At 38.6% G+C, this 27694-nt stretch overlaps 6 protein-coding genes across 6 annotated transcripts; 4 read left to right on the plus strand and 2 right to left on the minus strand.

Moving 5' to 3' along the window:
- Nucleotides 1-388: 388 nt before the first annotated feature.
- F5B22DRAFT_602639 (DNA primase small subunit) lies at nt 389-2622 on the minus strand. Its single transcript, XM_047974679.1, has 4 exons — nt 2262-2622; nt 1978-2187; nt 1455-1901; nt 389-1386 (listed from the first exon to the last, which is right to left on the minus strand). The coding sequence occupies exons 1-4, from the start codon at nt 2513-2515 to the stop codon at nt 765-767; spliced, it is 1533 nt and encodes a 510-aa protein (XP_047831939.1). The 5' UTR covers nt 2516-2622; the 3' UTR covers nt 389-764.
- A 1160-nt stretch (nt 2623-3782) lies between these two features.
- F5B22DRAFT_635696 (putative cytochrome P450) lies at nt 3783-6053 on the plus strand (the record flags this gene model as incomplete). The annotated part of the gene is made up of 7 exons (XM_047977182.1): nt 3783-3848; nt 3948-4397; nt 4516-5058; nt 5197-5307; nt 5387-5504; nt 5613-5661; nt 5879-6053. The coding sequence occupies 7 exons, from the start codon at nt 3783-3785 to the stop codon at nt 6051-6053; spliced, it is 1512 nt and encodes a 503-aa protein (XP_047831940.1).
- Nucleotides 6054-7005: 952 nt separating this feature from the next.
- On the plus strand, nt 7006-9580 carry F5B22DRAFT_602674 (uncharacterized protein). Its single transcript, XM_047974680.1, has one exon. It carries the CDS (start codon nt 7309-7311, stop codon nt 9220-9222), a length of 1914 nt encoding a protein of 637 aa, XP_047831941.1. The 5' UTR covers nt 7006-7308; the 3' UTR covers nt 9223-9580.
- F5B22DRAFT_602675 (uncharacterized protein) lies at nt 9329-11299 on the plus strand. Its single transcript, XM_047974681.1, has 2 exons — nt 9329-9410; nt 9603-11299. Exon 2 carries the CDS (start codon nt 10004-10006, stop codon nt 11057-11059), a length of 1056 nt encoding a protein of 351 aa, XP_047831942.1. The 5' UTR covers nt 9329-9410; nt 9603-10003; the 3' UTR covers nt 11060-11299.
- A 4186-nt stretch (nt 11300-15485) lies between these two features.
- F5B22DRAFT_101907 (beta-galactosidase) lies at nt 15486-19393 on the minus strand. The gene is made up of 3 exons (XM_047968669.1): nt 18427-19393; nt 17740-18361; nt 15486-17684 (listed from the first exon to the last, which is right to left on the minus strand). The coding sequence occupies exons 1-3, from the start codon at nt 19033-19035 to the stop codon at nt 15766-15768; spliced, it is 3150 nt and encodes a 1049-aa protein (XP_047831943.1). The 5' UTR covers nt 19036-19393; the 3' UTR covers nt 15486-15765.
- A 6-nt stretch (nt 19394-19399) lies between these two features.
- On the plus strand, nt 19400-20108 carry F5B22DRAFT_602677 (uncharacterized protein). The gene has a single exon (XM_047974682.1). It carries the CDS (start codon nt 19765-19767, stop codon nt 19993-19995), a length of 231 nt encoding a protein of 76 aa, XP_047831944.1. The 5' UTR covers nt 19400-19764; the 3' UTR covers nt 19996-20108.
- Nucleotides 20109-27694: the final 7586 nt, after the last annotated feature.

Raw genomic sequence — 27694 nt, forward strand, 5'->3', positions numbered from 1 at the left:
GGTAAGGCGTAGAATAAACTAATTATAATGTCGAAAGAACAGAAAGGTTTCAGCAATTGATTTTCAATCTTGAATTGTAGCTTGAAGCTGCTACAAAGTATTCAAAGCAAACAGATTTCACGAGATGAGTTATTTCTCACCTCACTAAGGGAAGCCTGTTATAACGACAGAATTGACACATCAATTCAATCTCCCTATCACATCGGACACCGAGTTTATCAGGCAGATTGACTAGCGAAGCTGTGAGGAATCCCGCGATATGGACGCCTTGGTGTTTCACGGCCAATGGTTTATGTATATAGATTTCAATTAGGCCTGTCAGGTATCGATGAAAAGGGGTAATCAAAAAGGCAAGCTAATGAGCTTATATGCCATTATCAAAATTATGTGTCTGCTTTGGAAGCTTTGGTGAATTCATATTCCCAATATCATGGATCCCAGTGCCGTCTCGCTTTAACTAGTGATATATGATATACATACAACCGTCAAACAACAGGTTCTGCGCCAGCACTGCCTACGTAGGTGCTTTTTGCCTACTTGGTTTCATAGGTAGAGACGTGTCTGCATTTGAACCGACATAGCCTCATTTCCCATCCCGAACTCCAGGATCTCATTAATTTCGCAAAGCGTAGAAGCTAGTGCAGCCTCTTGTGGAAATACCTCGCTCCTCGTCATCGGTGAATCGACACTGATGTCATGATACGAAATAGCGCGACGACATAAGCCTAATATGCGTATACACGCCTCACAGGGGTAATATCGGTCTAAAAGTCCACGCCTTCTTCCCTCTCCCTCTTGATCTTTGGATCGCGCTCATCGCGCATGAGACCAAGCACGAAGGAGCGGAAATACTCCACATACGGCTTCAGACTCGTCTTCTCCCAGTCGGCAGGGGTCTTCCCGTCCGCACTGCTAGCGGGCTCGTCCTCGCTTTTCCAGCTGTCGATCTCGCGCAGGAGGCCCTGCACCGTCGGGACAGTCGTGGGATCGAAGTCCTCTAGCTTCTCCGTGTCGATGGGCACGCAGACGCGGCCTGTGCCCGGGTGCACGACGAAGGGCGACTTCAGCAAGTGGTTCAGCTTCTTCGAGACTTCGATGTCCAGGCGCGGGTATGTGTATTCGAGGACGATGTCTTGCTTCGCTTCTAGGAGCGCGCGGGCGTCGAGGCTTTTGCTCGCGCCGCTCTTGGCCAGCGCGTCGATGTCGGCCCATTTCGATGTGCTGGCGCGTCCGGGCGACGAGTCCCATTTCTTACGCAGGCTTTCGTTAAGCGCTTTGTCTGGGAGCAGCGAGAGGAGGTGCTCGGCGCGGTCGCTCGAGGCCCACGGGTCTTGGGTTTCGAGGACGTCGCTTTGGAAGTGCGGGGCTAGGATGTCGAGACTTCGGCTAGAGAGGAGTTAGTATTATAGAGATTTAGGCTAGATGGGAATAAGAAGTAAATTGGGTTGCCTTACCTTAGATGTGGATGTAAGGGCCGCCATAGATTGACTTTCTTCCCGCTCTGCGAACCGCCCCGGATCACCTCTAGATACCCCGCGATGGCCCTCCGCTTCTGGTCGTCCATGACGCGCGCCTTCTTGTCGCAGACCCAGGCGTGCGCGCCACGACGACCGGAGTACACCCACATGATGTGCTTGAAGCCGAAGTCATCCCGCAACGCTGTGTCGACGACTTTAATCGCCATTGTTATGAACTGCCAGCATTTTATGCAGATGTTGGCCTTGTCGCAGCACGTACGGATGCCGTCGTAGTCTGTCAAGTCGATATCGAAACATAGTTCCTTCGCGAGGGGTTTGAAGGAGGTTTGATTCCGTAACGTCTTGCGGTCGCGTGGGTTGGTTGTGTATACGGGCCCGATCTCGAAACGGGAGGGTAGTTTTGCTATTATGTCTTTGCGAATACTGTGAGGATGAAAATGAGTTAGTCCATACAGCTTCACTTTCCTTGGCATATAAGGAGTGCAATTACGGGTCTTACAGGTCTGCAGTTGGATAGGATTGGTATCGGAGGTATATTTCGTTGTCGGTGTTATCGTGTATCGTAAGGGCGAATTCACGGTGGCCAAAGTCGTTCGTCGGCGTTGGACTGTGGTTCAGCCATTGGAATAGGTAGCGGAAAGGGAAGAGTCGTTGGTAGAACATGCGCATGAGCCCAGGGTCGGAAGAGCTTATCCCGTTTGTATTCCCTCTATTGCAGCAGTCAGCGAAAGTCTAAATCTGATTGTGCATCAATGATAGATGCCAGACAAGGGGTTCCCATACATTGGCGACAAGGGGCTCTCGGGCTTCGAGTTGTTCTGTGTCTCTGTAGGCCATTCTTCATCGTCCTCGATATCGGCAAATAGATCGTCCAATTTCACATCTTTCTTTTCTTCGCCGTTGGTTCCGGCCATATCAACGTCATTATCCGCAGCTTCTTGGCTGTGGCCGTTCTGGGTTGCGGCATCCGCCATTTCGGCTTTGGTCTTGGAAGCTTCACAAGACTCTTGGGACTGGGGACTTGTAGAATGAGGCATGCAATGAGTTATGTATTTTCTTGAAGGGGGTTAATGCGTGGTGTAAGTGAGTCAAATCCGGGTGTTTCTTTACGATTGTCTGTCACCCAAATGTACCAAGGTATCACCACCCATGTTGGAGATTTGAGAGCGCGTCAAAGGCGCGTTCTGCCAAAGCGCGTTAAGCACTTTCCAGATAAGATAAGGGGCCCCACGCTCACTGCGCGAACGACCTCGGTACTTTGGATTATGTAATCATTTCAGTGCAACTGTTCCGAATTGCCGTAATGACTTGCTCTAGGTATGTGAGTTACGGTACATTACTTGTGGCCCTGGAACAAAGGTTGAACGTCCCTTGTTGCGATAACCTCCTACGCACATCCAGTGCACGCTTCAATTTTACAACGGTCATGCCTTGGCCAACAAGTCGTTTGTGAATCAAACAACTCGCGCCCTCCCCGGCCCCCATGGTGTAATTATGCCATGGTGTATGAGACAACGGCGAGGCCTAGCTTGCAATTGCTACAGTCTATTCGTTACCGGTGAACACCATTGCTACTCCTCAAGCATTAGGTCGGAGAGTCTCGCAGTCCTACCTGCAAGATAGTCGAACCAAACTGCTGACAAATGTGCCTCCTGACTCTACTACTTCGTAAGTACAATACCAGTAGCCATAGTCGTGAGACTTCGCACGTCATAGGTTCGCCTCATCTACGGTATGTCGTTCGCTCTACATTATACCCGACTCACGTATCCTACCATGGTAATAGCAGTTTACAAATAGGCATTAGTAATGATATCAGCGGGGTGTGACAAGGGCATTCAGCCTCAGCCAATTCGCCTACATTGTGTCACTGGTATTACATGAGGCGTCATCTATCAAACTTCCTTCGAGTTAAGCGAGGAAGAAGAGGTTACGTACATTGCGGGGTATCTAGGGATTAGGTCCAACATCCAGTAGCTGGTCAAATCACCCCAACCAGCCACCCGCGTGCCTCCTTTTCGTTCGTTTTACGTGACAGGTTGCCGGGAAGCAGCTCACCACAAAATGTTGTCACCCGGCACATGGATTCCACAAGGCATTCTATAACACCATGCCAACCATCCAATGCCCCCACGCTCCCAGACTTTGGTTCAGGCTCCTCTTTCAGCCATTGATATCTACCGGCATTTCCACTCCAAGTCCTTGTTCGTCTCCTGTCAGAATTCATCAACATTCAAGCCACATTAACGGGGATATCCAACCCCCGCCGAGGCGTCGCTGAATATTTGTTGGTGACATTCCATCATGTCGGCCCTAATTAACACAAATAACTTGAATGTGAAGGAGTTGCTTGTTGTCGTCTTGTCTCTTGTAGGCCAACCTCACGCTTTCTATGCCTAACATGCAGTCATTACTACCCCAGGCCTCTATTACAGAAAGGTCGAGCTAACATGAACGACGACCCTCAAGACAGCTGTACTCACTCTATCACATCTCTTCTACAATGGGTTCCTTCACCCGCTTCGAGATTTTCCGGGGCCCATTTCCCATAGCATGGCAGTCCTCCCCCGCGCTGTAATGCAATTTCGTGGCCGTCTACCCCTTCACGTGGCAGACCTTCATCGACGCTATGGGACAGTCGTTCGCATCGCACCAAATGAATTAACCTTCAGCAGTCCTCAGGCATGGCGTGATATATATGGCTACAAGCCTGGCCAAGAGGAATTCCCTAAGTACCGGGGATTCTATAAAATATTTGCCCACATTCCGACAACTATAGTTAATGCTGATACGTTTGAGCATGGGCGGTTGCGTCGCCATCTTGCTCCCGCCTTTGGCGATCGCTCAATGCGTGCGCAGGAGCCCATTGTTGCTTCTTACGTGGACTTACTGATCTTGCGTTTGAAGGAAGCCGTGCAGGTTGGTTTTCTCAGTCTTTCATCCCATGACGATGTATCCGGGCACAGGCCCTTAACACGGCGAAAGCCTGCGAGATGGCATAATTAACAACAAATACTGATTCATAAATCCTGATCAGAAAGACAGTTATCAAAACATGTTAGAATGGTACACCTGGGCGACGTTTGATATCATAGGTGATCTAAGTTTCGGCGTTGAAGGTGGCTTCGGCTGTTTGACTAATATCAGCTACCACCCCTGGGTAAAATTAATTAAGACGACCATAGTTCAGAACGGGAGGATCTTAGCACTGATAGAACTTGGATTCCGGAAACCCCTTGCGTGGCTACATCAACTCGCGGGCAAAGTATTTGCTGAATACCAGCACCGTCTTATCGTGAAAGAAAAAGTCTTACAGCGCATGAATGGCGCGAAACGGCCAGATTTCCTAGATAACTTGATCCGAAATAAGGAGTTACTGAATCTTGACGCCGGTCGCTTGGCTACCAATGCCTCGGTACTTGTCGTTGCCGGCTCGGAGACTACGGCTACTCTGCTGTGCGGAGTGACTTATTTCCTAACGACGAATATCGACATCCTACAGAAAGTTCAGCATGAGGTCAGGTCTTCCTTCAAAGGCAATGAAGAAATCACCTTAACAAGCGTTGGAAATCTACACTTCGTGAGTCATCTGTTAATCTTACTGTTATGCTTCGGTACCTACCTTAATTGAGGAATATGTATGACTTGAGGTGCCATGCGGTGCTTCAAGGGCCAGTCTGGACATCGTCTAAAACGTGGCTAACTCAGCTTTATCTAGATGTTGGCTTGCTTAAATGAAGCGCTCCGTCGCTATCCACCAGTTGCAACAGGTGCGCCTCGGGTAACTCACAAGGATGCTGTTATTGACGGAAGACTCGTGCCAAAAGGGGTAAGGGCATATGGGTCTATCACTGGTTTATCACAGTAGCTCCATACATGATGAGTTGCTGCTAATGTCTGGATGATAGACTATCGTCTCTGTGTTCCAGTATGCTGTCAATCACGATGAGCGCTACTGGAAAGAGCCCAATAAATTCTTACCCGAGCGTTGGATGGGCGATCCTACATACGAAAGTGACCAGCTCGGTATGTGATACTCGATGTCTCTCCGTGCCTTAAGTAAATTTTCGAACATGAAATGCCTCTTGATTTCATGCTCGTAGGAACACGGCTAAGTTGTTGTCTTAATTGCAGATGCAATGCAATCATTTAGCGTTGGTCCGCGCAACTGTATCGGGCGAAAGTGAGTATCAAGTCTTCTCATCTCTTCATACGTTGTATTCCTTTCCCCGCACATCTAGTTATACTCGTCCCGACTTCCGACACAGAAATTTGCGGTGGACGGTTGATATCGGGATAAATCGACACCTACAACTGAATAACTGTCTCCTGCGGTTTGCATATGAAATTCATTCAAACTACCAACTGACTGCTGACACAAATGCACACGACCCCTATAGTCTCGCCTACGCGGAGATGCGCTTGATTCTCGCTAAGCTCATCTATAACTTCGACTTAACCCTCGCAGATGAGAGCCATCATTGGATTAGCGCCCAGAGGGTTTGGTCAACCTGGGATAAACCTCCTCTGCGCATACATCTTCATCCCCTCGACTCGATCAACAGCGCAGATTGACGTAAAGAATCTGGTCTGTAAGCTGGCAGGAGATATGCTGTGCTGGGTACTAATGAGACAACGTTTGCTTAGTGTTGTAACGATAAGTAATCATCGTAGTTTATTGAGCGAGGTTTTGGAAACGCAAATTGAGATCATCGATCAAAATTTTCTCATTGCCACATCTTGAATTGAGAGTGAATCAAAACTCCAGTGCCATTCGTAAAACACTTTACGATCGATACATGGGACCTGACGTCCGAACGTGGCTGCATACAACTCTGCCAGAGATCCGTGTTGAGGAAGGAAGACACTGTTACCAGCATTCAGCACTAGAAAGTTATTGCTGCTGTACAGCGAATGGGAAGATTCGGCGCCGATGCAAGCGACTAGAAATGATTTTGAGCTCAACTGGCCAATTGCTTCTAGTCACACTATGGGAACATCTGCAAGCAGCTCTAGTAATGAGAAGTGGGCTGTTCGACACTCCGACAACCGTGAATTACTTGACCAAGTTAGTCAAAACTGATAAACCCCTCGCAAAGGTTGATCCGAGTTGCATTTCTAGTGGGCTTCGGCGCATTACATCTGCAACTTGTTGGAGAAATAATAATTAAAACGCGGGGCAAGTCGTAGCATAGCTTCACGAGGCTGCGACCCATCCCTACTAGTCTACCGGACCTACACACATGCACATATGGGCATACGTACTTGCACACGTATGTTCGGTTATACCACCTCCTAGTAGCTAGTTGTCACAGTGATAGATGCAGTTTTGTATCTGTGTGGAGGTCTAAATCATAAGGGGTGACCTTTGAGGAGGGGTGAGGAGGGCGAAGTAGGGGTCGCATCCTGTAATAAACCAACAATAAGCTGCAAGTTGCGACGCCTGATTTAAGCGAGTCAAATGGACATAGAAAGGCAATGGGGTATGCATCGTGTATAAGCACTCTTCATTCCTAGAACCAATCATCGCGTCGCTTCGCTTCTAAAACTTTTCCCACCGCGATTAGCACTGAGTCACTGCAATAATCAGCAGTTCCTTACTGTAGTACGAAGTGTGATGTATACTTAAGCCTCTGACTATATATATCAGTAGATCTCCCAGACCTTCTTCAGTCCGATCCTTCTCTCTTGATGCTAAGGCATACGCTTCTTCTACTTGTCTTGCACGCGTCTCCTGTTCTTTAACAATTCCCGATCTTCCGCGCCCTCAATTATATATAGAACAGGTATTATAGCCAGATTCATTCGGAATCTTTTTGCGCTTACGCTTATGTCTCATGACACGCCAACAATGGCTGACAAAGACGACGATTCCGGGATGAAGCTGCGTGAGATCAGCAGATGCCACAAAAAGCCCATCGTGAGACTTCTTCTCGACATCCAAAATTCCCAAAAGCCACAAGTAAAGGATATCGGGTTTCTGAAGCATCTTGAATGTTTTATATTTGATGAGAAGAATGAGCAGCGATTGCGTCGGACCTGGATTAACGTATTTGAGGAGACGAACTATGTCGCGCTATCATATACTTGGAATCCATCCAACTATGAATGCAAAAACGATCACGGTTATAGGATCCAGAATAGGACAAGAGATAAATTTTTCTCATCTCCAGTTCGGAATTGCGTCTTTCAGCGCATTATGGAATACATGCGGGCTATGGGGGTTGACTGCCTCTGGATTGACAGGCACAGCATCCCGCAAAAGGAAAAAGAGTCCCCTAAGAAACAAAAAGCCTTACAGTGTATGGACTTGGTCTATAAACTGAGCAAACATCCCGTCGCATTACTAGGCCGGGAGTTAGTGCCAGATCGAGAATTGACACTGCTATACGATGCTCTAACGGGGAGACTCGTCATACGGAAAAAGATGACCGAGGAACAGCACCGCAAGGTCATTGAAACGCTGCAGTTGTTATATGAAATCACAAATGATCTCTGGTGGCAACGAGCCTGGACATTTCAGGAGAATTACAGGGGAGGCGCAAAGATGACCTTGCTCATTCATCATCTACCATCTGACGAAACAAGCAAAATGGAATATGGAATATTTGGGGAGATCCCAGGCGAGTTGAGTATTAACTCATCAGACTTTTCCAAGAAAGTGACAAGTCTCTGCCGGGATATCCAAAACACTCTGCCTCTGGTGGAAAAAAGGGAAAAGATGATTGAATCGATATTGAGTGCGGCAGGAAGGTACACTACCCTACTGGACGAGTCACAGACTATGTCTCCCACGATCATTGCGGACGTCGAGAAAAGAGGGGTTAAACATGTTTGGGATAGGCTTCCCATCGTTGCCAATTGTTGCAGCTATCCTGTGCGGATGGACATTGAAAACCTGCGAAAGAGCCGACATAGTGTCAGCTTATCAATGTTGACTATGTGTCTTTTGAACGGCGAGATTCTCAATAATGCGCTTTCAAACACGCATATATCACTGGACACCACGACCTCGGTGTTTCTGAAGAATCAGTTCTTCGACAAGATATCGTCTCCAGGAGAGGAAAAGAGCCTTACTTTCAACAAGGGCTGTCGGTTTATCAATGTGAAGCTGACTGAAAGCGGTATTTTGACTTATGGGCATCTCTGGGAGATGAATCGCAATAGGAATCGCGTTATCCGTACGGATCAGTTCAGTAGGCGGCTCCCGTGGGTACAAAATCCAGCGGGAGATCTGACACGAACAGAACATCAACACCTCACTCAACTCTGTCGACAGCTGAGGAACTTTCCTGACAGTAAATTTCTTGCATGTTCCATTAAAACTTACTTGAAGAGAGATGCAAGTGGAAACCCAGGTTTCAACTCCGGGGAGAATTATATGCGTATGATGATGATAGAGGTGGCTTCGGCGATTGAGGACGGGAAGAGATTAGTGCTGGGACGTCTCAGTCATTCGCGCGAGTACACGGCTATCTTCGTCTGTTCGGGCAACACCACACCGCATTTCATCTTCACTTCCTCCCAACATAGGCGTCTTGGAACTGAGAACCACATCGTCGACGATACAGACCGCCATGTTTCTCTCGTGGTCGATCGCCAGCTTGAGGCAGAAGATAATTTTGGAAATCTGCCACATTTATATGTCAAACGTTGGGTTTCGGGGATTTCCTTTTTTGTGGGATGCCGGAGGGAGAAGGTTATTTTTCCATGGCCTCAGGTTTTAATGAATGCTGTGCGATAGGTATTTGGTAGTATGAAGCACTGTTACTCCTGTTGTAATGACGGATAACACGGGATTGGCTGAAATTAACGATTTCCTGAATAAAAAATAACTTGATTGGGTTCTTTGAGCTCCCGATAGCCACATCACAGACGAAATTCTTTGCCCTGTAAAAGGGTCATCATAGGGATTAATCAGTACGACTTATTGTGAGTCTTAATTATTAGTTCTAAGCCCGGGATTTCTGTTGTTGTTATATACAAGATATACCAGGATTATATTCTTTTTCGGCGGTCTGAACCATCTACTTCGATAGCTTCCCTATCCAATAGCTTAGAGTAATTCTACTGCAGGTACCGCTAATTCCGAAGTCTTTGATACTGATTGTTCAACTTTCCCAGGTATAGCACGCTTACGAGCATTGAGCTTTAATCGCCAAATTCTGATAGACACATCTGTCTAATCAATTGGATAGCCTGTTGCCCATTATTTAGCTTGGGTTGACATAAATTACTGCAATCTATGGAAACAAGGCCTAACTTATTCATTGTGCCATTCTGTGTCACAAAGAGACTGTCAGCCATCACGTTTGGAACAATCGCGTTGTCTAGGGAAAGAAAGAATCTATTTCGGTTCAAGGACGCACATAAAAAGCCAGCAGAATCCAAATATCAGTTATGAACTTTGATGATCAAATAATTCATACGCAAACGCACACACAAACACGCCACCACGTACACAATTCACCGAATACGAATAAATACGAATCGATCAACTGATATTTTCCACTCAAGCTTTCATAATGAGTACCATGAATGCTACAGTCAATGCCAAGTTAATTGGGGTGTTAGAAAACCATTATCGCCCAATGCAGGAATACCAATTTGACAAGGAAGCTAAAAAGTGGGTTTATATCAAGCGTACAGGCGCCTCCAAGCCTACAAAATGTCTATTTTTAACCGACGATGGTTTCTTAAAATGGGTGGCAGTCAATGCAGGTGTGTTCCAAGGCCATTGGTACAACAGGGATACCAGTCATCTTGTATTTCCGTGCTTTCCTATTGGATCCTGGAACTTTGGCCAAATTCGTCGATTAGACAACGGTGAGGTAGGGTTTTCACAGACATCTGAGAAAACGTTAGTTGGCATCGAGAATGCTTGGCATCCTACCAAAATCGACTTCACCGAGTTTGAACTCATAAACCAGTTCGGCCACTTTAAATCAGGAAGGCTGTGGCTTGCCAAGCATTCCCGCTTTAATGAGCAACTTTTGTTCGTAAAGATAGAGCCTTGGGCTAGTAGCTGGTCTATCAAGTCAATGGAGAATGAAACTAGAGTCTACGAACGTACTTACGGCCTTAACTTGACACCGCCATTCCTGGGTCATGTAACCTACAATGGTGCTATCATCGGATACGTACTTGAGTACCTTGAAGGAGCGAAAACGACCAAGAAAGAAGACAAATATGCTCGCATCAAGGCTGTCAAGAAGCTTCATGCTCTTGGAATCAGTCACGGTTGCGCTCATCACGCAAACTTCTTGAAGGTCGGCAAAAACATGTTGATGATCGATTTCCAAGAGAGTAAGTTTGACGAGAAGGCCACTGAAAAATCAAAATTGAAAGATATCCGGCGAATCAAACACATAAGAACTGACATGTTTGCATACACAACTAGTGATGATGGTTATGTTGAGGAGACTAGCCAGTTTGATGATATGATCGATGATGAGATCGATTGGACGGATGATTCAACCGACAGCGAGAGAGACGATCTTAATAAGCCGATAGCCGAACCAGATGACTCTGATTACGAGTTTGGGTGCTATTGGCGACCTGATATACACCAGGGCAATTAGTAGTACAAGCTCAAGATGACAACTCGCCGAAGCCGAGTTCACTGAAGTGCACCATGTCTGTGCTAACGCGCCCTGGTTGTTGAGCTCTCCGCACCAAAGCCTCTCAATTGGCTACATCAAAAAGCAGAGCCTCGCTATATATAGCCCTAGCCCGTTCACAGCGATTTTAAAACCTTCGTGTAATAGAACGTCATATAGTACCCCATAATTACACTAGGAATCAATAAACGATAATCAAAACAAGTAGATATCTATGCTTTTCAGGGACGTGAATCTTGTAAGGCCTCGCTAAAACTTAGGCAACCACCTCGTAACTAAGAGCTCATGACAGCTAGAAGCTAGCCTCCTTCAAGTGGAATAGTCAGGTTTCTCAAAGAACCAGTGATGTGTCATGGTAGATAATAGGCGTTTGATAGTAATTAGACATATCAACTACCAAGGGCAACTATTAATTAATTGCTGCCAATATGAGGAGATGGTTGTGCTGTATTAGATACAATGACTCGTATGACACATGTTTGAATATAATTGATATTTTAGCTTCATGATCTAATCTATACTCAGTCTTCAGTGTGACACGTAAATCTACATGCTACTCTGTAGGTAGAAGGAAAACGCTGACAAATGAGATGGGATTTCCATAGGACGCTCGTACTCCACTTTGTTTCAACCACAACAACTCCAGGTTTCCCTCCCAACATGATTATCGCGTACTGTATCATCATCCTACAAAAGCTGTGTCAGGGGTCTCGGGATAGAGGAGCAAAGAGATAGATTGTATATAGTCAGAGAAGTCCGAATGCCTTCAGACTTCTGAGCTTTTAGACCTTGTGCCACAAAGAGAGTCTTCCTGTTTACCTTGTACAGCCCTTCTGACAAGCTGTCCTCCGTATCTCCATGTCGCGGAGTAGTGAATATGACGTATCAGGACCGTTAAACTTTACGGGTTAATAACGGCGCCGTTTTTTCGTGGCAATAGAGTTATGCGTTACAGAGGAGTTATTTCTTAAGCTCGCGACTATAGGATGAGTACATATGTTATCCCCATTTAGATCACCTAATAGCACCACTGGGGTTGATAATTCTCTCTGGCGCTTGACATGCCGGCTTATGCTTGACCTGGCTAAAGGATACAACCTAACGATCTGCCCATTAACTTTATTACCATTCTGTAACTTTTAGGAGTTGAGTATGTATGTCAGTAATGATCAGCTCGGCCAAACGTTAATCCTGCTCTCTCGGACCCGACTTTTCAATCTAAAAATGAGTTTGCATCATCCCTGCTAAGTCCCCTCGCAGCTATCTAAGGGCGATGCATCGCGTACAAGGGCTAGAATACCCCAGAAACACAATCAAGGCATTCGTGCTACTAATCTAGATGTTTGATTCATGGAATGAAGCTAACGTCAAACGACAGGCATGAGGGAAGTTGATAGGCAATTAGACCGGTGGCTGATGATCTTTATTACAGTTAATTAATTAGGAAACTCTAGGTCTATTAAAGGCACACCGTAAAGCTATAGCTGAATCACTGGGCCCTCCGATGTTATTGATATGTCGCTTGGTATTTTACCCACACTGCAGATCCAGGCAGGCGAGGTACCCCCCCTGGAGGACGCCACCACCTACGCAACCTCTGACCCCTTACAGACAGATCATTACACTGTTGAGGCTTCACACATGGTGCAGAGCCACACTTCATTCATCCGCAGCTTTCATAGAATTTATCAGCAAGCTCTTCGTATATAGGTTGCGGACAAGGCGCATTTTGTAGGATACTGTGTTGAAGGGCATCACCACTACGAAGAGGCGAAGCTTTTTGTGAATATCAACAAGGCCGGTAGCAGGACCTATTGTATGAGCGCTACAGTTGAGGAACATGGTCCGTACTACCTTGATGAATTAAGATTGAGATGCCCGACTAATGATTCGGATGATGTGTAGCAACCTTCTTCGGTAGTTTGAAAAAATAAAATAAAAGGTTATCTATAGAAGAAAGGAGCAAACTGTAACGGCGACGAGGTGATTGATATCTTGGACTTGCTTAAAGGTACTTTGCATTCTTACGTTAAAGTAGAGACTTTTGAAATTATATCTCTTATGTAATATAGCATAGTGGGGAGGCCAATTAACCTTCTATCTACTTCACTCAAACAAGGTCTAAGTTGGTTGAACGCATATATTTGGGGGGGCATGGGCCATACGAAGCCTAATTACGTACGCTTGATCAAGGCCAGCCACTGCGCGTAGGCGTACGTACGCAGTATGCCTTTTTGGGAAGTAGAACCAATTAGGTATTTCTGACGAAGCCGGGAAGAAGTAAGTCAACCGAGCTTCCCATTCAATGTTCTACCCATGTTTTTACTTAATATGAAGGCCAAAGAATTTTAAGAGGGATATGTGGCATGACGTATTCCCTCCATTCAAGGTATACAGTCAAGTGGATTTTGAATAAGGCTGTTGTGGCATGGCATGCAGGCGGATGTTCGTCTCGTGCTCTCCTGAGCGACTGCGGTTTCTGACATCGCCAGCATATCTGCATTCTCTAGAACGCACAGAAGGAATTCTAGCAGAGCCACTGTCTCTCGAGACAATGAAGCTGAATCCAGAAGACTACTCATTGAAGCTCAATCATAGCTTCATTTTGATAGCACAAACCATATATTGTCTGATGCTGCCCCTTAGAAGTTAGTCCGATATGGAAGCTTGGGGAAAGAAAAAAGGGAGCTGATCAAGGGAAGATGGGCTCCATTCATGGATCCTGTGACACTCGAAGCAATCGGCTGCTGCGCGTTGTAGTTCCACGAGCATCATCCCTTGGCATTGCATGAAGCAGCAGATCTATTTGATTGGAGTATATATCCCCATATACAAAACATCAACAAACAACTTCTAGTTTTTCTACTTGACGTTGTATGATAAGTGGCAACCTGGTTCCCCTTCTTCTCGGCGCGTGCTTGGAATTTTGAGTCACCTATTATATTTTGATGCCTTTCGTTCCCTTCGTCGCCAGACTATGCCTCCCTTGTACATGTGTGCTTTTCGTGTCAATATGAGTACTTTTTCAGCTGAAGAGTCACATGCATGTCACCACTGCCATACTTCCGGTTAGGCTGTACATAGGTAGTACGAATACTTCGACTAGTGAAAGTTTCCAGGGCGTTGAGGAGATCGTATGGCCTGACACGGATCTGGCAGTGGAATCTCGCGGCCTTCGTCATGCATAGAAACAAACATGCCTATGTTACCCTAGGGAAGTTGACTACGAATTCGCGGCATGAATAGATTCGGCTATATATTTCGCAAACCTCACCTAAATATCCTAATTCTGTTGCACGTGGATCAGGAACTCACTTTCCATCATTACTCACATTTGCCAAAGGAGGCTACTATTCATTTCCTATAATTTTGAGACAGAAATCGATTCCGTACAATGTCTGACACCTATTATCGTGAAGAGTTTTTCCTCACCGATGAAGATCAGGATATATGGAATCAATATCAACGTCGAAATCGATTTCAATACATCCCTCTTCTCAAGGTCGCGCTATTGAAGAGATGGCGAGCGATTCTTACGGCTCCAACAGACCCCAATGAAATAGTCCTAGATATAAGAAAGTCCAAGGCGTACATCACCTTGAAAACCCAGATGCAGGAAGCTTCCACCTCCTTAGCGATCCAGATGGAAATTGTCAAAGAGGAGGAAAAAGAGGCTCGAGGTGGATGTAAGTAGTCCAAGTGAAACACATCTAAACTTACTTTGTCTACACACTTAAACGAGGGAGGCTACTTCCCCCGAGAATGCTCATACATGTTCCGTTTTCTCCAAATTAAATCTACGTCGTACCTGAAAGGACTAACATGGCTATTGTAGCATTTGCCGACAACTTGAAGGTGGACTTGAGAAAGATCAGCATCCAACAGGAGATGAACACAATATGGAGTATCCCTCAAGCCATGAAAGACCACGAGGCTTTCAAAGAAGTAATAGAGAGTTGGAAGAATTCTAACGACACTATGCTTGTTGCGCTTTTCGAAGGAAGGCCTATATATGATAAAGAGGCCATTGAAGATATGTAGATTGGACATCATAAGCCAAGCAAATGCCACACGTACGGATGGAGTGTGCAACATCGCCACCATCATCGACCTGGCGATATTTCAGGGAGCAATACAAGACATGGTAGATATCATAGGCACAGTTTAGTTAGCATTATGATACGAGTACAACCGGGTTACAAGAATACGTTAGCGGAAGCATCATGCAAGCAGTGACAGGGAACTCGGATCAAGAAGAACAAATACCTTGCGAAATAAGCAACCGAGAGAGATACGGGAGCCCAATGATTCCGACACCACGGTAGTCGGGCAGCGGGATGAATTGACTGCCATGACTGTTCTACCGCTATGTAGATGCACTTCCAGCGATTGTGATAGTAGATTAATAGGAAGCCTACATACCAAGTAGAATTGTCGGAATTCAATAGTAAGCAACCCGCTTGTATTTGAGTACCTTCGAGTGATAACGCTCTTTCACTTCACATCCTCGTATATCAATGCCGCTGAAAACGAAAGCGTAGAGAAACCCAATTTCAGATGTTTAAACCACTAGTCTTCCAACACATCAACATTTGTATACAGTTACGTCAACGCAAAAACTCATCTGAGTCACGTATAGAAACCCAATACAGTCTACCATGGCCTCCTCACGACAGCACGACCTCAAACTCAAAAGGCGCAGTCAACAAAGCATACTCATCCCTCGTCCTCGGCCCACAGGAACCACTCCCTAGGCCATGATGCGCCGCATCCAGTCTCAGCACGACATTCTCCGTCTTCTTCCTGCGGAGCTCGTACGGGTGTTTCGCAGCCTCGACATCAGCGACACGATAATGCGAAGCGTTGAAATCGAATGTTTTTCGCTCGCTCTTGTCGGACGAGTCTAGATCCATGAACTGCGCCGTAACCTCCTCTCCGGACTCACCATGCGTGAACCGCACCCAGCGCGTATCTGTGCGATTGCTTCCTTCCTGGGGATATTCGTAGTCCGTCCACAGCTCGTCGATTGAAGACACCGAGTACTCTCCGAGACGCTGCGAGAGCTTCTTATCCACATAACTCTCGCCGGGCCCACGACCGTACCATGTCAGCGCTTTCTTCGCGCTGGATCCGGCCCATTGACTAGGGAGCTCGAAGGAGAGGCCGATGCGTGGGAGAGTGCGGGGGAGATTCTGGCCTTTCGGTACACCATTGACCCGAATCGATACAGAGCCGTTCCCTCGGAACGCGTACGTAATATCGAGATCGATCGACCACGAAAGTACAGGGGGTGCGAATCGCTGCTGCACCTGCACTACAAATGAACCATCGTCGCCATCCACTGCGCCCCAGCTGCTACCCCTCGTCCGTGCCGTGGCGAGATGAAGAAACTTATTTTTCCAATCCGCGCCATCCTGGGGGTAGTCGTTGTCCGTCTGTGCACGGTAGAACGTTACGCTGGGGCTCGTTGCGAGGAGCTCAGACCCGTTCTTCTTGAATGAGCGGATTTCACCGTGTATGGGGCTCACAGTCCATATAGCGATGGGAGACTTGATAGTGATGAGGGCCGGGGTCTCATGAATTGTCAAGTTGCCAGTGGTCTCTAGAGAAGTGCGCCGGGACGGTGAGATTGAATATTCTTCAAAGGCAATCTCGTGGCTAGCAGGTAACGCTGCTGTCTTCTCTTTCAGGCGAAATACGATCTGGACGACACCTTCACCCGCGAGAGAATCTAAAGAAGGCAGCTTCTCTATCACTGTGAGCTCGGCTGTTTGCCCAGGCTGGATTCCCCTGGGGATATCTACAGCGCCTTTATGCGAGGTTGGTTTTCCCTCGTCGAGGATCATATAGCTGGCCTCCAGATGATCGAGGGTGAGGAAGTCGTACCTGTTGATGATTGTGATCTTCTCTGGCGTATATGACACAACCTTGATGGGCTCTATTGCCTTCTTGTACTCGGTAAGTCCCGGAGTCGGTGTATGATCAGAGAATAGAACACCATCCATGATGAAATTGCTGTCATTTGGAACATCGCCAAAGTCGCCGCCATAAGCGTAGAACTCATCACCGGTTTCTTTATCTTTCGTCAACAGCCCATGATTCGCCCATTCCCATACGAAGCCTCCTTGAAGCGACTCATACTTATAGAAAGTGTCGACATATTCTTTAATATTTCCCGGCCCGTTTCCCATGGCGTGGATATACTCACATAGTATCAGGGGTTTCGTCTTCGAATTGTCGTTAGCAAATTCAACCATCTCCTCGACTGGCGGATACATCCGGGAGTACATGTCCATCGTATCAGCATAAATATCAGCCTCGTAGTGGATTGGTCGGCTATCATCATATGACTTAATCCAGTTGTACATAGCCACATGGTTACGGCCGAAGAATGCTTCATTTCCCAGAGACCACATTATCACGGAAGGATGAAGCTGATCGCGCCGAACAAGCTGCACGGCGCGGTCCACGTAAGCCTTCTCCCAGTCAGGGTTGTCTGATGTCCACTTGGCAGCATTGGCCCTAGTTAAAAGCTGTCGCTCTCGAAACGGAAGTGCTCTATCTTCTGGAGATAATGCGGCATCGCCTACAGCCAGTCAGAGTTCAGATGTCAGAAGTAGATGAGCTCATTAAGTGCTTACATATAGCCTCAAACCCATGGCATTCGAGGTCGGCTTCATCCATGACCCAAAACCCTAGTTCATCTGCCAGATCATAGAGCCTCACATCACTAGGCTGATGTGAGGTTCGAATTGCATTAATGTTATGTTTCTTCATAAGCAGTAGATCCTGCTTCATAAACTCATACGGAACGGCGCGACCGAATTGTGGGTGATGCTCGTGTCGGTTAGCACCTTTTAGTACGATCCGCTTGCCGTTCACCTTAATGAGCCCATCTTTCATCTCAACCTGCCGGAACCCAACTCTTTGGCTGATGAAACTAGTTCCATTCAGTGTCACTACAAGATGATATAGAGTTGGACTTTCCGCCGTCCATTTTTCGGGCTTCTTCACTTTTAGCGACAAGTCGACCGAGCCACCGGCCACCTGCTTAGAACCACTGGCTACAACGGGCTGTTTCTTTGGGTCGTACAGCGTTACCTGAATTTCACACGAGCCAGCGATGTCCACTCGAACCTTCAGGTCTGCATCAGTGTAGTCTTTGTCGAGCTTGGTCTGGATGAAGAGATCTTCAACACGTGACTGGAATGGAAATGCAACGAGGTGCACGTCGCGGAAGATGCCGCTCATGCGCCATTGGTCCTGAATGACGCCAGCAGTGTCAGCAGCCGCAAAAATGATGACAGAAGTGCATAAACGCAACACACCTGGTCTTCAATGTAAGTTGCATCACAATATTGATAGACTTTGACGGCCAGAGTATTTTCACCCGCCTGGTCAACTGCATCTGTGATGTCGAACTCGGCGGGGTTTCTGGAGCCTTGATGATACCCCACCTCCTTGCCGTTCACCCACACGTGATATGCCGAGTCAACGCCTTCGAATCGTAGTCGAATTTGCGAGTTCCTGAGCTTCTTGGACACGGTGAATTTGCGAACGTAATGCCCCGTCTCGTTATCCGCAAAGGGAACATTTGGCGGATCAACGGGGATGGGGAAGTTGACATTGGTGTAGTGCGGCCCCTTTCCATAGCCGTTGAGCTGCCACATGCTTGGCACCGTCGTGTCGTCCCATTGTGTCGCGTCGAAAGCAGGACTCTCAAATCCTTCTGGGCCCTCAAACGGGTTGTTGGCTAGAAGGAACTTCCAGGTTCCCGACAGCGACTCTCTGCTGGCCTTTGCAGTCTCGTAGGTCAAAGCATCTTCTATTGAGCTGTAGATGTGGAAGTCTGCGCGCGGGGGTAGTGTGCCCTTGTGGAGAAGCTGCAGATTGTTCCAGTCTGGCTGGGATGGGGGGTGGACTCTGAGTGAAGGCATGACGAACGCCGCCGATACGTAACTGGCGACTATCAAGGACGTAATTGAAATCACGATTCAAAAAGGATGGTATAAAGTGCCTGTCTTAAGTTAACCGATCATGGTTGCCGTAGGAGATGGAGTTAGACGGCCAAAATGCTGTCTGTTGGGCACTCAGTCGATCCATTCACGTCATCGTGACCAGTGGACTCATGCCCCGCCCCCGCACTGGGGAACATCGCATGGGCGACGGGGTTGAGCAACTGGTTATTTCTAAGGCAATAGACAGTACGGAATTGAGTTCCCTTATCCAATAGAGGCGATATTGTATTGTATTGTATTGTATATTTAACGCTAGTGATAACTTGGTTCGGGGCAAATTAGTTGTATTGTGTAGAATCCATTTATGTGGGCTATCTCGGCTATAGAAAAGCTATCTAATCAGCCTCGAGTCGTGTACCATAAGTGGCCTCTGTGTTAGAGCTGAGGGAATTGGCGAGGATATTTGTCCAACGGAGCAATCGTGCCAATTCTATCAGGCCGTCGAGGCTTTTGTATGCCAAAAGATTGACGAAGATCCATTTCAGTTACTGCAGGCATCAACGCCACAATAGTGAGGTTACGAATCCACTCCGTTGGGAAGGACGCGGACTAGGTCTCTAGCACGCAGGAAAATCCAACCCTAACCGTGCCTCCCGATCTATGTGATCTATGCGATCTAGCTGATCTCTCAGATCATTTAGATCATTCATGTCACACATAGTTACTTTACTCCTTCCATACTATTCATATTTCCTATGTCTGCATGGTGTTCATACTCTCCGCTGTATTTATTCACTCCTTTATAGTTGCTTAGCTATCAATAATATTACGGGTATGGTAGGTCTGTCGTTCTCGTTTGAAGGAATAATAAGGTCCCAGGAGGCCAGAAAAGCTTTGGAGGATCGTGTGTTGTTAGCTAATAAGTACCTAGGTAGGTAGCCAGCAGGGGCTATGTGCGGGAGCTTGCCATGCTGCACCCTCTGGGCGTGCTAAACTGAGACAGGCCGTGGGAGCGCCCCACGTAGACCGGTCGAGCCCAGTGAATCTACCCGACGTCACCCCTGCATCCAACCAATACAGGCACACAGCGATCATATCGGTTGAAGGATTAATTCGGTGGAAATGGCCGATGCCAATAGGGACAGTCCATCCTATCCATTTGGGCCCAGCACCTATTTGGTCTGACTTGGAAAGCCTGCAGGAGACTTTGCCAGTGACATGCTGTGACAAGGGCTCTTATAGAGGGCTTGGAACTTAGTCATATTCATTAATAATCTACTAGGGGTCTTTAGGGCCTTGATCTCTCTCTCTCCTGTTTTGGAGCGGGAGATTCCTTAGCTATTTATGCTTATTTAGGCCTTATATAATTTATGACTTCCCTTTTTCTATTGGGTATTTATACCTTAAATGTTGGTCTTTTTATAGTTAATAGATTATTCTTATCCAATTGCTTATAGCTTTACTTTTTATTAGGGGTAACGTTAGCTATTTTTAGGTTTTTAGGTTTTATAGGACTATCCGTATAATACTATTTCCCTCCTTTTAATGCTTAACTTTAAATACGATTAACTTTTTAAGGGGTTTACGAATCTAAGGTTTTAATAGTTCAGGGGTCCATTAGTTTATTAGGATTTTATTAATAGAACTATTTAATAAAAGCCTTTATATTAATGCTATTTATATATTTATAGGGTTTTTAAATTTAATACTTTTTAATTAATTAACCTTTTTATTTAATTAGGTACTTTATATTTCTTTAGGTTTTTAAGGAATTTTTAATTTTTTCTATTTAATAATTTTTAAACTTTATTAAAGGTACTTCTTATAAAACTTAATTAAAGTTAAATAATATTTAATTATTAATATAATAAGGTTTAATAAATAAAACGTAAAATAAATTATAAATTCTTTAACCTTTAAATAATATAAGTTTAATAATAATAGGTAAAATTATTTTATAAATTTTAAAAGGATTAAGTATCTTTTTATTTAACTTTTTAATAGGTTTTTTTATTTTAATATTCTTTATATTTAATATTATTAATTAATTTTTAATATATTAAAATAAAGCTTTTTATTTTTTATCCGCCTATTTTTTTATATATTGTTAAGCCTTTTTTAATTATTCTTTAACTTCTTTATATATTTATATTATTTAATAGGTATATAGCCTATTAAATAAATTATAAGGTTATATTATAAAAGGGTTATATATAGTTAAATAATAATTATAATTTATATAAAAGGGGGATATATATATTAAAGTTAATATAATATTATTATATATAAATTTAATAATTAATAAAAGGTCTTCCTAATTAAACATTTTATAGTTAATAAATATTTATAAATAAATTTTAAGGATTTAATTAAGTTATTTTATTTATTTATTAATTTAAAAGTAAAAGGCTATATTTATATAAGGTTTAATATTAATAAACTTTAAAAAGTCCTTTTATAAATAACTTATAAATTTAAAGTTTTTATTAAAAATTATATTAAAGGGTATATTATATAATTTTTAATAATACTTAATAAAGATTTTAATAAAATTTTTAATTTTCTTTTCTTTAACTTTTAAAGGTATAAAGTATCCTATTTTTATAAAGGGATTTATTATTACTTAAATAAAGTTATAGCTATTAAATAAAAGTAGGTTAATAATAAAGTTTATTATAATTAATTATTATAAAGTATAATATAATTTTATAAGTTAAAGTAATTTATAAAGGATATATTATAAAGCTTTATTCTATTAATAAATATAATAGCTTTATATAAAGTCCCTTATAGTTACCTTAATATTAGGCTATTAAAAGTTCTTTATAATAAGTTTTAATATTTTATTTATTCTTATAACGCATCTCCCACTTGACCTGGCCACCCAATTGACCTGGCCACCCCCCTAGCCCATACAAAAAACATCGGTGCGCTAATCACGTGATAATTTAATAACTTTACGAATATTAGTCGTATAGAATAATAAAATATACCGTTAGATTCGTAATAAAGAGAGCTATTTAACGGTACCCTCTATTCATTTTTACGACCTATATTCGTTGAGTTATTAAGCAATACGCTAAAGTAAGCGCTAAAATAATCCTTACCTAGCGCCCTTTTAGCGTATTGCTTAATATCTCGCTTAATAAATTTTATAAAAAATAGTAAAAAATACCGCTGGATTCCTTATTAAATAATGGATTCAATGGTATTAATTATTCTATTATGGGCCCAATATTGGTCAAGTTATTATAAATTGAAACATTGGATTTTTATATAGGTTAAGGGGGTGGCCAGGTCAATTGGGTGGCCAGGTCAAGTGGGAGATGCGTTATATTTAATTATTTATATATTATACTTTATCTTTATTATTTTTTATTATATAGCTATAAATATTTATAAATATTCCTTTTTATATAATAAGTTATTTATAAGTTCTATATTTTTAAAAGGTTTATCCTTTTATAAATAATATTCCAGGTTATCCTTTATTACTTTTTTAATAAGTTTAATAAATTTTAATAGCTATTTAAATATAAAAAGGCTATGAAGTTATTTAAAGGTTAATAATATAACTATTATTAAGTTAAATATTAATCCTTTAAAATGTAAAAAATGTTTTTCCTATAAAACTAACTTAATTAGTTAATTTTTATTCCTTCCTTTTTTAAAATAATATTAAGCTAATTTAAATATAATATTAACCTTATTATTTAGTTTATTAGGTTAATAATTTATTATAAACCAATATATAAATAGTTATTATGCTTAATATATCTATTATTTATTTAAAACTTTAATTATTATAAAATATAATAGGTTTTAATAGTTAAAGTAGATTTTAATTTAATATTAAATACCTTTTAAGTATTAATACTATTAGTTAAATCTATTTATTATTATAAGTAATTCTTTATTATATATTTTATAATTTATTTTTATTAGCATTAACTTTTAAAAGTAAAAAGCAACAGGGTAAAGTTTATTATTATTATCCTTTTATAATAATATAGTTTTAAAAGTAAAGTTAAAGGTATTAATTTTAATATAAGCTACTTTAAAGGGGTTAAAATAAATAAATATAAGGGCTATAATAAATTAATATTTAAATTTAAAAAAAGCTTTATTTATAATTTTTATTTACTTTTATTATTATTAATCCATTTTATTTATATCCATTAATAGTTTTATAATTAATAAGAACTTTTTAATAAATCTTTAATAAAAGTTTATAAACCTAATAAATTATTATAATTTATATAAAATAGTTAATACTTCCTATTTAATAATATAATTAATTTTATTTTAAGCTATTAAAATACTATTAATATTAATAATATATTTAAGGAATTTAACTTTATATATATATTATTTATATTTTTAAGGTACCATTATTAGGTTATACTTATTAAATCATTATAATACTTTTTTAATTATTTTATTATATTCCTTTTTTATTTTTATATAAATTAAAAGGTTATTAAAATATATAAATAGCTTTATATTAATAAAATCCTAAAAAATATAGTTTATTATAAATTAAAATATTATAAAAGCATTAATAAATCCTATAAATATTATTATATATTTAAAAAGTTTATATTTATAATAGAATATTATTTTTTATTTATAACGCATCTCCCACTTGACCTGGCCACCCAATTGACCTGGCCACCCCCCTAGCCCATACAAATAACATCGGTGCGTTAATCACGTGATAATTTAATAACTCTACAAATATTAGTTGTATAAAATAATAAAATATACCATTAGATTCATAATGAAAAGAGCTATTTAACGGTACCCTTTATTGACTTTTACAACTTATATCCGCGGAGTTATTAAGCTATACGCTAAAGTAAGCGCTAAAGTAAACCCTGCTTAGCGCCTCTTTAGCGTATTGCTTAATATCTCGCTTAATAAATTTTATAAAAAATAGTAAAAAATACCTTTGGATTCCCCTTGAACTAACGGATTTAACGGTACTAATTATCAACCCGTACGATTAGTATTCGTAAAGTTATTAAAGATTGAAATAATGGGGTTTTATATAGGTTATTGGGGTGGCCAGGTCAATTGGGTGGCCAGGTCAAGTGGGAGATGCGTTAACCCTTTTTAATTTTAATTAAATAAAATTTAGACTTTAAGTTAATTTTAATAAACTATTTAACTTTTTAAAATCTAACTTAAAGTTTTATAATAAAAGGAATAAAATACCTTATTAATATTATAACAATATTAAAGCTTTAATAATCTATAATGGGGTATAATAAATTATTTAAATTCTTTTTTTTTATAAATATAAAGGGTGCCCTATATAATATAATAAATTTATAAATATAATTAATTTTAAACATTTTATTTAATTAAGGTTTAAATATATTTAATTTATAATTATTTATAGTATAAAGGGGTTTTTAAAGTAAAATCTTCCTATTTATAAGGTTAATTATATAATCTTAAGGTTAATAATTAAATAGCTATTATATTATTACTTTAATTATAATAGGGAAAAATTTCCTAAATTCTTTAAGGACTTATTTTATTACTATTTTAATTATTATTTAAAATATAGTTATTATAACTTTAATAATTCTTAACTTAAAAATAGCTTAATTAATATAATTTTTATAATAGTTTTTAAAGGTAAATATAATTTTCCCTATATTTTCGAAAAAATAAATAGGTTAATATTCTTTTATCTATTATTAAAGTAAAATAATATTACAATTTCTATTAAAGGTATTTAATTTAAAGCTAAGCTTTATAAAATAATTTTTTTAATATTAAAAAATAATCTATTTTATATAATACTGCCCTACCTTTTATATATATATTATATTAAAAGTTAATATAGGTTTAAAATATACTCTTTTAATAAAAGGTAGCTTTTATTATTTAACCTTTAAAAAGAACATTATAAAAATAATATTATTTATATTTAAAAGTACTTTAATTAAATATTTTTAATTATTATATAATAGGGTTATAAAAATAATAAGCCTATACTTTATTTTAAGTTTTAAATTAACTTTCTTTTAAATTAATTTAAAAAGTTTATTTTTTATTTATTTAATTATATTAATATAGGAAAAGTTACCTTTTTAAAAGCTTAAATTCCTATATAATACTTTATAAAGCTTAATTAAAAATCTAAATCTAATTTTTCTATTTTTATATATTATATAGGATTAATTACTTTTATAATAATAATATTAATTTTAGCTTATTTTTCTATAAATAATAATTCTATATTATTATTAAGCTTTTTTTTAATAAAAAAAGTTTTTTTAAAGGTTAAAAAAAGCTCTTTTTTATTAATATCTTTTTTAATATAATAAATAAAGATATAATAATTACTTTTATTATATTATTAATAATTAATTTTATTTTACTTTTATTTATTAATAATAACTTAATTAATTCCATTTAATATAATTATAATATTAAATTAATAATTATTCTTAAAATTAACTTTAGGTTTATTTAGCTTTTTATTAATAGGTTTCCTTTTTTTATCCTTTTTTAAGGATTAATTTAAGCTTAAATTAAAATAATTCTTTTTACTTTAATTTTAATAGCTTAACTTTAATTGCTCCTTTATTAAATTAAATATACTTTTTAAAAATAATTTAAAGTATATTAATATATTTTTATAAATAATACTAGCTTTTTAAATTATATTAAAAAACTTATTATTATTTTTAAAGATATAGCTTTAATTATAATAAACTATTTTTATAAATTTAAATAATAAATATTTAATAATAAAGGTTTAAAATATTAAATTAAATTACTTTATTAAATTATTATAATTAAAGATTTTAATAAAAAATTAAATAATATTATTAAAATATTTTACTTTTATAAAAATATTAACGTTTTAATATATTATTAATAAGTTTTTAAATTAAGCTTTTAAAGCTATTTAATAAATTGCTTAAATATTAATAATATTAATATAATAAATTTACTTTTAATAAGATTAATATTATTATAAAGCTTTATTTATTATAAAAAAGTTAATTTAATTAATATAATATTTATTAAAGGAAAAACTTTTTATATATATAAATATATAATTTTTAACTTTAACTTATTATAAAAAAATTTAAAAATATCCTTTTTATTATAAATATAAAGCTTATTAAGTTAAATAAAATTAAATATTATAATTATAAAACTAATACTTTTAAATATAGCTAAAAATATATATATTAATTTATTAATAAAAGGGTTAAAGGGATTTTTATTATTTAAATTTCCTTTAAATCCTTTATTAGGGTTTTAAAGTAGCCTTTAAAGTAATCCTTTAAACGGATTATAGGGAAATTATCCTTTAAAGGGGTTATTATTATCGTTAAAGTTATTAAGGTTTCCTTTTAAGTTATTTTTAAATAATAGGGTAATTTTAGTAAAAGTTTCCAAAAAATTTTTTATAGCTATATATTATATTTAAAAGGCTTAAATAATTAATTAAACTTTTATTATTTATAATGTTTTATTATTAATTTATTATTATAAAATAACTTTTAATAATAAATACTTTATAATAAAATAATTAATAAAGCTGGTTATAATATTATACTTTTTTAACTTATTAATAATTTAATTTATATTAAATATAATTTATTTATTTAATTAATTTTAAATTTTTTAAATTATTATTTAAATATATATTTATAATTTATTAATTTAATTAAGGTTTATAATAAAGCAGTTTATAAGTTAATTAATTTATCCTTTAATTATAATAACCTAATTATTTATAACTTTTTAAATTTCCTAATAGTTAGCTTTTTATTTAATAAGTTTACTTTAAAAAGTTTAAAGTGCTTAATAATAATAATCCACTACCTTTTTAAATTAATTAATAATATTAAGTTAAAAATAAATATTTTATATAATATATATAATAATTCTTTATATATTTTAAAAAAAAGTAATGCTTCTTTATATAATTTTTTATTAAAAGTATTTTATTTATTTTTAAATTATTTATATATTTATTTTATATAAATTAATTAAAATATTATATATATTATAAATAATAATATATATATTTTAAAGTATTTCCCTTTATTTAAAAGGCATTTTTTATTTATATTTTTATAAAAATTAAGCTGCTTAAAAGGTTTTATTTATATAATTATAAATATTTATAACTTATTATAAAGGATTTTAAATTATTATATTTATATATTTTATTTTTATATTTTTAATATTATTATAAATAGTTAAATTATAAAGGGTAAATTTTATAGCTTTAAATATTAATTTAGGGGTTATAATAAAAGGATTTTATTATAAAGTTAATTAATTAATAAATTTAAATAAATCTTTTAAAAAAGGTAATCCTTTAAAAAAAGGGAATATAATTTAATTAAAATAAATAAATTTAAATATAATAAATAATAATAAAAAGGATATAGCTTATTTAAAGGTAAAGGTTAAACTTTAATTAAGGTTAATAAAATATTTACTTAATACTTTTATATATTTTAATTTTATTTATAAATTATTAAAGGATAAGATATTTTTAATTTTAGCTTTTAAAGTTTAATAAAGTAATAAAAATAAATAGCTTAACTATTATTTATCCTTAAAATAATTTTTATATAATAAAAAAAACCTTAAA

This window comes from Xylaria bambusicola (assembly GCF_022495145.1).
Source record: "Xylaria bambusicola strain CBS 139988 unplaced genomic scaffold F5B22scaffold_15, whole genome shotgun sequence".
NCBI lineage: Eukaryota > Fungi > Ascomycota > Sordariomycetes > Xylariales > Xylariaceae > Xylaria > Xylaria bambusicola.